The following is an 11,423-nucleotide window of genomic DNA, read 5'->3' as shown; positions in this document are numbered from 1 at the left end:
ACAGTAGCAGGCAAGTCCTATCCTTGAAAAGGACTTTAGGGCAGAATCCCTCAGCACTACTATTATTTAATTATATTACTATTATAATATTGTTATTGTTATTTTACCAGAAGAGGTGATTTAAAGCTCGATTTCTCCTCACAGACAGGCGGGAAATCGTAGCCCCGCCTCTTCCAACGGTTCTTCCGAAGGTTCGCAGGATGCCTCATAGGTGGTTTTTCTCCCCTGAGGGGAGTCCGCCAGGACAGCGAAGGAGAAGGCCGGAAGGGCCACCTACTCAATATACTTTCTAGGGAGACGAACTCGATCTCCTTAACCCTTGCAAAGCCTGGAGAGAACGAAGATGCCCGGAGCTTTGATGTTCCTGTGCGCGGCTGCATCTGCGCGGCTCTCCGGCCTTTTTTGAGATCAGAGCCCCAGGCGAAGAAAAGCCTTCGGCGGATCCGTCTCTTTTCCGCCGGCACCGGGCAAGAAAGCCGTTTCTTTGTTCCAAGTCTGGAGCTTTCCAAAGGGTTGGAAGCGCTGGCTGGATTCCCAAGAGCACAAATGGAGCGGTTTGAGAGATGCTTTCATCCTGGAAGCCCCAGTTGCAGATGGTGGGAGGGGGAAGAGGAGGCCCAGGTTTCTGGTCATACAGGTAGTCTTCGACTTACAGCAATTCGTTTAATGTTCAAACAGCACTGAAAAAAATGACTCAATTACCCTTTTTTCACTTGCGACTATTGCAGCATCCCCGTGGTCACCTGATCAGAATTAGGATGCTTGGAATTAGGGGATTAAAAATGAGATTGCAATTAAAAGAACAAGGGAATTGGAATGGTGGGCATATTTACAAATTCAATCACACTATATGAAATACAGGAAAATGTGGGGTATCAATAGAGACTTAACGGCACTAGACAAACTTATTGGGGACAGAAGAAAAATAATTAAAAGAATGTACAAATATCTATTAGAATATGCAATGGAGGAAGAATGAGTGAAAGAGATAATGGAGGCATGGGCAAAAAAAATTGGGTACAATATTGAATTGGAAAAGTGGGAAAAATTATGGATAAGAAGCAGGAAATTAACTTTGACCATTCCATATAAGAAGTTATATAAAATGTTTTATAGGTGGCATCTCCTTCCAGCTAGACTAGCCAAAATGTATAAAAATTTATCACCTAAATGCTGGAAATGTGATCGTATATTAGGCATGTACTACCATGTGGTGGTTGTATGGAAAGGCAAAAGATTACTGGCAAAGGATTTTGACGTGGCTGAAGAGATGACAGGACACAGATTGGAATTTAAATCAGAACTATTTCTTCTAGGAATTGTAACAATGACAAAGCAAAGGGTTAATTTATCTAATACTGCATATTATTACTGTTGCGAGAAAGGTTTATGCCCAACATTGGAAATGTGAGAATATACCCCCAGAATGGGAAATAACAAAGAAAATACTAAATTGTGCAGAATAGGTTGACAATGGAATTAAAAAATAAAGAAGAAACAGAATCCTATGAGATTTGGAGCAGATTTTATCAATGGTTGGATTTGAGGAAAAGAAGTCGTAGAGTAGAACTATGAGGTACAGATTGAAAGATGATGTAATATTTGTAAATGTAAGTGTATATAAGAGGTCTTATACGTATAATAATGAGTAATGTATGTTAAGCACCAATATAGCCATGTTATGTTTTAGTTTTGTATGGCGGAGATAATGCCAGGACGGTTACACCATATACACATTTTTTTTGTTTTCTTTCTTTTTAACCAATAAACAAATTGGGGTCCTGTGATACTTTTTTCTGATCTTCCGCCAAGCAATGTCAATGGGGAATCCAGATTCACTTAACAACCAGTGTTACTAACTTAACAACTGCAGTGCTTCACTTAACAACTCTGGCAAGAAAGATCGTAAAATGGGGGCAAAGCTCACTTAACAAAATGTTTCACTTAGCAACAGAAATGTTGGGCTCAGTTGTGGTGGTAAGCTGAGGATGACCTCTATAAATTTACTACAACAGTACAGGTAGTCCTCAACTTACAATAGTTCATATAGCGACCATTCAAAGTTACAATGGCACTGAAAAAAGTGACGACTATTTTTCACACTTATGAACATTGCAGCAGCACCCCCCCCCCATGGTCACGTGATTTATATTTGGATGCTTGACAACCGACTCACATTTATGATGGTTGTAGTGTCCCAGGGTCACGGGAAGAACCATGGTGGTGCAGTGGTTAGAATGCAATACTCCAGGCTACTTCTGCTGACTGCCGTCTGACTGCAATAATCGCCTTCTGCCGATTACCTCCCTTCGACCGATTAGATCGCACAGACTGGGCCTCCTCCGAATCCCATCCGCCAGTCAATGTCGACTGGCGACTACACGGAGGAGAGCCTTTTCTGTTGCAGCTCCGACCCTGTGGAACGATCTCCCCGTCGAGATCCGTACCCTCACCACCATCCAGACCTTCTGCGCAGCCCTCAAGACCTGGCTCTCCCAACAGGCCTGGGGATAGGTTCCCAATTTACCCGCCCGAGTGTTGACTGTTGAATGAAAGTTGTGTTTTATTATTTTTCTTTTGTTCACATTTTGTTTTGTCTTTTGATACTGCACCCCCTTCCCTGTGATTGTAAGCCGCCCTGAGTCCCCTCAGGGAAAAGGGCGGCCTATAAATCTTAATAAAATAAATTTTTTTTTTTCACCAAGCTTAAGGTTGACTCAGCCTTCCACCCTTCCAAGGTCAGTAAAATGAGGACCCAGATTGTTGGGGGCAAGAGGCTGACCGTAAAACCGCTTAGAGAGGGCTGTAAAGCACCGTGAAGTGGTATATAACTCTAAGGGCTATTGCTATCATTTTTTGCAACCTTCCGACAAGCAAAGTCAATGGGGAAGCCAGATTCACTTAACAAACATATTACTAAGTTAACAACCGCAGTGCTTCGCTTAACAAATGCAGCAAGAACAGTTGTAAAATGGGACAAAACTCACTTAAGAGCTGTCTCGCTTAGCAATGGAAAATTTGAGCTCAACTGTGGTTGTATGCTGATGACTACCTATAGTACTGATGTTCATGGCATTGGCTTTCTAGCCTGAGGATTACCCTTGGTATGGTAAGACGAAATAGGGGGGAAAGATGGTCTAGTTTGGCAAGGAAAAAAGCAAGGGAATGGAATGCCTAGAGCAGGAGTCCCCAAACTTGGCTAAGACTTGTGGACTTCAACTCCCAGAATTCTAGACCTCTAGCCTAGAGAGAAATGAGATGATGGCCTGAACTTTATTATTGGAATTGGGGTCACAACACAGGGTTGGTGGAAGTTAAAAAGCTTCTGATCTGCACAGACACTGATACACACTTTATCAGGGTTCTTTAGACTCAGGGAAATTCTCCCAACACACCCTTACCTAATTTTAAGTCGCCTGTGAGTCAAATACATTCACATGCATTCATATAAAATTACATTTTTGTTACGCATTCACCCTAACGGAAGGTGAGGATTTCCCCCACCCCATAGTTCATTTGCAACACTGACTTGAACATTCACAAATCTTTGCTGGAATTAGACTTCGATTATTATGAGTTACTATTTTCTCAGCCCTCTTTCTGGTCCATGCAGTGTACAGCTCAATGGAAAGCAGGTTGGTTATGATTGTTTTTTTCCGGAACTATTCATTGAAGTCTGTACCTGTCCTGTTTGGTTGCCATGCCAAACCAGACAATTACTGAGGTACAAATGACAGACTCAATTAGTTGTAACTCTTCCAAGAGCATTCAGTTGATCTCATCCACCAACCTATCATCTTAAATCTTATGAAATGAAATGAAAAGTTATATCTATCATCCATCCATCCAATTTCTTAACCGTCCATCTCCCTGATAGGGGGATATAGGGCGATAATTTCTCATTTTCTTTCCTTCAGCCACACCAGTTCATTTTAACCCAAGATCCACTTCTATTAAATTTCCTCATGTGGAAAAAATCCAAATTCCTTTTGTGTCCAATCACACTTGGCCAATAAAGAATTCTAAATGAGGATCATAACCTCAGAACTAGGGTCTCTGAAGTTCTGTTCACAGTCTGTGCACTCATATGGTTTCTCGTATGTGGATCCTTCTGTGGGAAGTCACAGAACTACTCTTTCTAAAGGTCTTTCCACATTCCTCACAGTGGTACGGTTTCTCCCCCGTGTGGATCTTTTTATGAGAACTAAGGGAACTGCTTACAGTGAAGCTCTTTCCACATTCCATACATTTGTATGGCTTCTCCCCCGTGTGGATCCTTTTATGGGATGTAAGGGAACAGCTTACGCTAAAACTCTTCCCACACTCCAGACATTGATATGGCTTTTCTCCAGTGTGGATCCTTTTATGAGAATTGAGGTAACTTGCATCACTGAAGCTTTTTCCGCATTCCAGGCACTGATACGGTTTCTCCCCTGTGTGGAGCCTTTTATGGAAAGTAAGGCGACTTTTGCGATAGAAACACTTCCCACATTCCGCACATTGATAGGGTTTCTCCCCGCTATGGAGTCTCATGTGGGAACTCAGGTAACTGCTCTGACTGAAGCTCTTTCCACACTCCATGCATTCATGGGGTTTCTCTCCTCGGTGCATCCTCATATGGGATGTCAGGGAACAGCTCACACTAAAACTCTTCCCACACTCCAGACATTTATATGGCTTCTCTCCGGTGTGGATCCTTTTATGTGAAGTGAGATGACTTAAATCGTTGAAGCGCTTCCCGCACTCCAGGCACTGATAGGGTTTCTCCCCTGTGTGGATTCTCTTATGGGAGGTAAGGTTGCTTCTCTGAGAGAAGCACTTCCCACACTCCACACATTGGTAGGGTTTCTCCCCACTGTGGATTCTTGTGTGGGAAGTCAGAGAACTTTTCTTAATAAAGCTCTTTCCACACTCCATGCATTGATACGGTTTCTCTCCTCGGTGCATCCTCATATGGGCTGTCAGGGAACAGCTCACACTAAAACTCTTCCCACACTCCAGACATTTATACGGCTTCTCTCCAGTATGGATTCTTTTATGGGTAGTGAGGTGACTTGCGTCGATGAAGCACTTCTCACACTCCAGGCACTGATACGGTTTCTCCCCTGTGTGGATCCTCTTATGTGAAGTAAGGTTGCTTCTCTGAGAGAAGCACTTTCCACACTCAGCACATTGGTAGGGTTTCTCCCCGCTGTGGATTCTCATGTGGGAAGTCAGAGAACTTCTCTTAATGAAGCTCTTTCCACACTCCAAGCATGGATGTGATTTCTCTCCTCGATGGATCCTTTCATGGGTCATAAGGTAACTTTTCTGATGGAAGCTCTTCCCATCATATGGATATGGATTCTCCTGGAGATGACTCTTTTGATGGTCACTGAGATGGCTACTCTCGCTGAAGCTCTCTCCACATTCCACAGGTTTATATAATTTCTCCTCGAGCGATATATTTTGATTTAAAGTAAGAGGAAAGAGCCATTCCCAAGTTACGTGTTGTGTCTCGACAGGGTGGCTTCTGCAATATCCACATAATCCTGATTCCTCTTTCAATATTTTTCCACACCCTGGACACATTCCAGTTTCTTGGTGATTTTTTTCAGCCAGAAGCGCATTGTTATCTGCACGATGAAAAGCGAGGGCTATCTCTGGCTCTCCATTTAGCTGCTTTTCCTCAGGACTTTGGACTCCCCATTGACATTGGAACATCCTTTCTCCAATTTCATTTTTTACTGATGGCAAGTGCTCTATCATCTCCTCCTTGGAGTCGTCATCCTCCCACCTTTCACCTGATTGCGACAAAAAGAAGAAACAAAGGTGAGTTTCACAAGATATTCAAGGCCTAAACTAAGACATTATCAGGGATCACTCTATTGCCACATCCTGTGTTGAACATTACAGGTAGTTCTCAAGTTATGAACCTTGGTGACACAGTGGTTAGAATGCAGTATTGCAAGCTAATTCTGCTGACTGCCAGTAGTTTGATTGTGACCAATTTTGAATCAAGGTTAACTGAGCCTTCCATCCTTCAGAGGTCGTTAAATGAGGAGCCAGATTGTTGGGTGTAAGATGCTGACTCTGTAAACTGCTTAGAGAAGGCTGTAAAGCAGTGTTAAATGGTATATAAGTCTAGTGCTATCGCTAACACTACAATTGAGCCCAAAATTTCTAACTGAGACAATTGTTAAGCAGGTTTTGTCCCATTTTTTGACTTTCCTAGTTACGGTTGTTAAGTGAATTACTGGAGTTGTTAAGTTAGTAACATGGTTGTGCAGTGAATCTGGCTTCTCCACTGACTTTGCTTGTCAGAAAGTCGCAGGGGATCACATGACCCTAGGACACTGGAACCACCATAAATACATGCCAGTGCCAAAGTATTCAATTTTGATCACACAATCATAAGTATACTGCAATGGATGTAAATGTTTGTGACATTAACACTTAGGAATTAACCCTTTAGGTGAAAAATTACCAGGACATAGACGAACAATAATACAGCTTTATTGAACTTTTGCAAAAGAGACCTCCATGCTCATATGGCGGAGCCAAAGAGGACAACTTCCATAGCAATACATGAAAGTTATATACATTTTCAGAAGCTCGACCTTGTTACTGCCCACTCGTCCTATTGGCTAAATTCTCCAGGAATGTTTAACCCGTCATTAAATTTAACCCTTCATTACATTAGACATACCTAATTCTAGCATGGTTTAGCCTCGTCCCCTAACCATCTTTGTTGCTCTCCTCTGCACTCTTTCTAGAGCACAGATGTCAAACTCGCTGCATCATGTTGATGTCACATGACATATCACGTCCTTTTCTTGCCTTTGCAGAGCTGGGGTGGACGTGGCCTGCACTTGACGCATCCACCCTGTAGACCACCAGTTTCACACCCCTGTTCTAGGTCTCAACATCTTTTTTATATTGTGGTGACCAAAATTGGATGCAGTATTCTAAGTGTGGTCTTATCAAGGCGTTATAAAGTAGTACTAACTCTTCACATGATCCATGAAATTCGGTCTTATCAGGGTTTTCAAATTCCATAAAAATGAAAGGCACTCCCTTAAGGCTACCACCCAAAAGAGAAACTCAATAAGAAGGCTGTTTGCTCCTTTTTACAGAGAAGAGACATGAAGATTTTTTTTTTGCCCTGCCTGCCTGATCCGGTGGGGGAATCAATACATTCTCCTTCACTGTAGGAAAGGAACAGGCCACCATGTTCTGAGAAGCAGGTGAGCTGGTTACATCTGACCAGAAAAGTACAAAGAGATCCCTTACCTATGGAGGTCATGTTCCTTGCATTTTCCAATGTGATCTCCCTGTACAGCAATTTCTGGTCAGGATTCAGCAGATCCCACTCCTCTTCAGAAAAAAATATGGCTATATCTTCAAATGACATATGATTCTGAAATTCAAAAAAAAAGTCCCTCTTAATGTACAGTTCCAAGTTGTACTTGAGGTCGTAAGTTGAGGATTACTTGTACCACCTGAATATCACCCAAGGTCACGCTGAGAGTGAGATGGGTGGTATCTAAGCTTGATAAATAAATACAAATAAATAATTATTTATCAAGCTTAGATACCACCCGTCCCAAATCTCAGAGTGTCTCTGGGCAATTTTTACATAGTTGAGGTAGTGACCACAATTGATCCCAAAAAATTTTGTTGTTTCCCATCACATGCCAAAAGCAGGGGAAGTGCAGGGGAGTTGTGCGTGGGCATGCCCATACCCATAATGCAATGCGTGCGACCCCCCACACGTGCATGCATGCATGACCCCTACCCTCCCCCCTGCTTCTGGCTCGCGATGGACCCGTTTTTCGCCCTTCCCAGGCTTCAGAGGCTTTCTAGCAGCCTGGGGAGGGCAAAAACAGCTTCCCCCATCCCTCCCAGAGGCTCTCCAGAGGGCAAAAAATGTCCCTACGTGCAAACTGGAGGTTCCAGGAACAGAGTCCAGGTTGCCCGGAGGGCTGTTTTTTGCACTTCAGAAGCTTCATGGAAGCCTCCTGAAGGCTCCAGAGACAGAAATGGGCAAACCGGAAGTTACTTCCAGGTTGCCCGTAGAGCTGTTTTTCGCTCTCCGGAGCCTTCAAGGGGCTTCCCTGAAGCCTCCAGAGCACGAAGAAATGGCCCAATGCGCAAACTGGAAGGCTGTTCCCGAACTTTTGGTTTGCACATTGGGTTGTTTTTCGCCCTCCGGAGTGCGAAAAACGGCTGAAAAACAAGGCCGAAGTCAACTGCCCAGCACGCGCATCACGTTGGAGCTGACAGGGCAACACCTCGCGTGCCCTAACAAATGGCTCCATGTGCCACCTGTGCCATAGGTTCGCTATCACAGCTCTATTCTGGTCTGTTCTAGTGTAGTCTAGGTCTACTCTACTCTAGTCTACTAAACCTGGAGTGTCAAATTCGATTTCATTGAGAGCCTCATCAGAGTTATGTTTGACCTTGAGGGGGCTAGGATGGACATGTCCAGGATGGACATGGCCAACTCGATGTCACTCATGTCGGGGGCATGTGTGGAGCCTGAGCACTCTGCCAGCGAAAACAGGCTCCCGAGCTCTGTTTCCGTCTGCGACAGCCTCATACAACCCTCTACCAGTGAAAATGGAGCTCTGGAGGGCCATCCCTGGCCCTCGCAAACTCCATTTTTGCTGGCAGAGGCACTGTGGGCCTGTCCTTCGCTGTTTCCAGGGCAGCCCTGCTGGCCAGATTTAAGCATCCCTTAGGCCAGATATGGCCCCCTGGCCTTGTCTGACACCCCTGTACTAAACGGATGGCTCCAGGTCGAGGATCACCTACAAGGTTTTCTATCTTATCTCTTAATGAAGTGATTTTGTAGGATCTCAAAGCCCATTCAGTGGTAACAACCCTCACATCTTTCTGGATCAGTTGGTGGGACTGGCATTGGATCCCCCTTCCTTTCTGGAAAATGGTTTCCTCAACCAAGTCTTGTTCCATGTTTTAACCAGTGGAAATAGGCGCCAGTTCTCTTTTCTACTGAGCAAAGTGCACTAAGTGTCTGGTATAAGTAAGTGTTTTTACTTACAATCGACAGAATTCAAAAGTTTCTGACTGAAAATACGTCTGAATAAATGTTTTATTCATATTGCTGATTCTGCAAGATTTTAAAACTTGTTTTGGTTGGTGGGAACAGTAGGTTCTGGAACAACTGATGGGATGAATCTTGGATTCACCATTGATCAAGGTCTTCAGTGCTGCCTGGAAGGTGACTTCCTCAACACAGTGTTTGGACAATCCTAGTTGATACGTTAACTGGTGTCTTATGTTGTCCCTGAGAGATACACACAGTTCAATAGCTATTTGAAGCTGCTGGAAAAGGCCTTCTAGAAGCAATGAGTTGCCAGCAATGTTCAAATGATACCAGGAAGCTGCTTCCACTCGCTAGAAGGGAGCAAATTAAGTGAATTAGTTTTGGAAAAGAAATTCAGCTTGCTTTGGAATGTCCCTTATCAAAACCACATTTAGACACTGAAGGAGAAAAGAATCGTCCTCAAAATAGCAGAGTTGGAAAGGACCTTGGAGGTCTTCTAGCCCAACCCCCCACTCAAGCAGGAGACCCTTTACTTTTCAGAGAAATGGTTGTCCTGTTTCTTCTTTAAAAACTCCAGCAATGGAACATCCACAACTTCTAAAGAAAAGCTGTTCCATTGGTTGTTCTCATTGTCAGGAAATTTCTCAGTTCTAGGTTGCTTCTCTCCTTGATTAGTTCCTATCCATTGCTTCTTGTCTTGCCTTCAGGTGCTCTGGAGAATAGCTTGACTCCCTCTTCTTTGTGGCAGCCCATTAGATATTGGAAGACTGCTATCATGTCTTTTCATTAAACGAGACATAATCAATTCCTGCAACCATTTTCATGTATTTTAGCCTCCAGTCCTCTAATCATCTTCATTGATCTTCAATACATTCTTTCCAAAATCTCAACATATAGCTTGGCTCCCTCTTCTTTGTGGCAGCCCCTTAGATGTTGTAATGTAATTCATTAAACTAGACATACCCAGCTCCTGTAAATTGTTCTTTATATGTTTTAGCCTCCAGTCCCCTAATCATCTTCATTGCTCTTCTTTGAATTTTTCAAGGGTCTCAATATATTTTTTAAATTGCAGTGATCAAAACTGGATGCAATATTCCAAGTGGAGGCCTTACCAAGAAATTATAAAGTGGTACTAACACTTTACGCAAGCTTGATCCCTCCTACCTGAGTTGGAATGACAACAGCAGTTTCAGAATCACCACAAAACAAAGGTGCTTCTGCAGGAAACCTCAGGATTGCTCCTTTCCCTGATAAGACAGAAATGGAGGAAGACATTTTGAAAACATTCCTACTGCATTCTCAAGAAAGTAAATGGTATATACCGTATTTTTCGGAGTATAAGACGCACCAAGCTTTTGAAGAGGCAAATTCAAATAAAAGTTTTTACACTCTGCAAACCTCCCAAAAATGGCCTGTTTTTCACAAACACTGGTTTGTTTCCTCCCCCTCACAAAAAAGGCATGAATAGCCTTTAGGGGGCTTGCAGAGTGCTCCTGGGGGGACAGGGACAAAAATGAGCAAAAAACGGCCCGATTTTCATCAAAAAAATTGCATGCATAGCCTTTAGGAGGCTTATCGAGTACTCCTGGATTTGGGTGCTCAATGCCTCATTGGGAGAGATGCCTTGAAAGAGGCATCTCTGTCTGGGAATGCTAGCAGTTCAAAGTGGTCTTTGTTGGTTAAATTAGGACCTTGGAGAAACACTGGAGTAAGCTTCCAAGTTGAACCAATGTGTTCAATTAATGTATAACGTTCTATAATATGTTTCTTTTCAACTGCACCCTCTTATGTTTCCTTATGGAGTACACCAATATAAAAATATAACAAAGACAGAACTGCTTTTTTACTTTCGGATGTGATCTGAGCTGGATCCTCTTGGGAGATCCCTCCGAAGGGCAGTTCTTGAGAGAGAGATGACATGTCTCTATATGCTTGGAGGTTTTGAATACCCACTTCTATGAAGGGATCCTGAACCTGTCAAAAGAAAAAGAGGGGAAATGATTTTATGGTACACTGCAACCAAGTTTCCTCTGAAAAGAGAGGGCTTCTCACATACAGGTAGAATAGAACAGAATTGGAAGGGACCCTGGAGGTCTTCTAGACCAACCCCCTGCTCAGGCAGGAAACCCTACATCATTTCAGACAAATGGTTGCATAATCTCTCCTTAAAAACTCCCAATGTTGGAGCATTCACAACTTCTGGAGGCAAGTTGTTCCACTGGTTAATTGTTCTTACTGTCAGGAAATTTCTCCTTAGTTCTAGGTTGCTTCTCCCCTTGATTCATTTCTATCTATTCTTGTCCTGCCCTCAAGTGCTTTGGAGAATAGCTTGATTCCCTTTTCTTTTTGGCAACTCGTGAGATATTGGAAGACT

The 11,423-nt window shown here is 43.2% G+C and overlaps 1 protein-coding gene across 1 annotated transcript; it reads right to left on the bottom strand.

Moving 5' to 3' along the window:
- Nucleotides 1-2,701: 2,701 nt before the first annotated feature.
- LOC106545645 (uncharacterized) lies at nt 2,702-11,020 on the bottom strand. The gene is given in 5 exon segments (XM_087708349.1): nt 2,702-4,098; nt 4,100-5,783; nt 7,273-7,399; nt 10,214-10,296; nt 10,897-11,020. Coding segments are annotated over 5 exon segments (2,043 nt in total). The 5' UTR covers nt 10,970-11,020; the 3' UTR covers nt 2,702-4,022.
- Nucleotides 11,021-11,423: the final 403 nt, after the last annotated feature.

The sequence above is a fragment of the Thamnophis sirtalis genome, unplaced genomic scaffold (assembly GCF_051295495.1).
Source record: "Thamnophis sirtalis isolate CommonGarterSnake01/CBP01778 unplaced genomic scaffold, rThaSir2_p1.2 scaffold_3, whole genome shotgun sequence".
Taxonomy (NCBI): Eukaryota; Metazoa; Chordata; class Lepidosauria; order Squamata; family Natricidae; genus Thamnophis; species Thamnophis sirtalis.
This window is presented reverse-complemented; position numbering and strand designations above follow the sequence as displayed.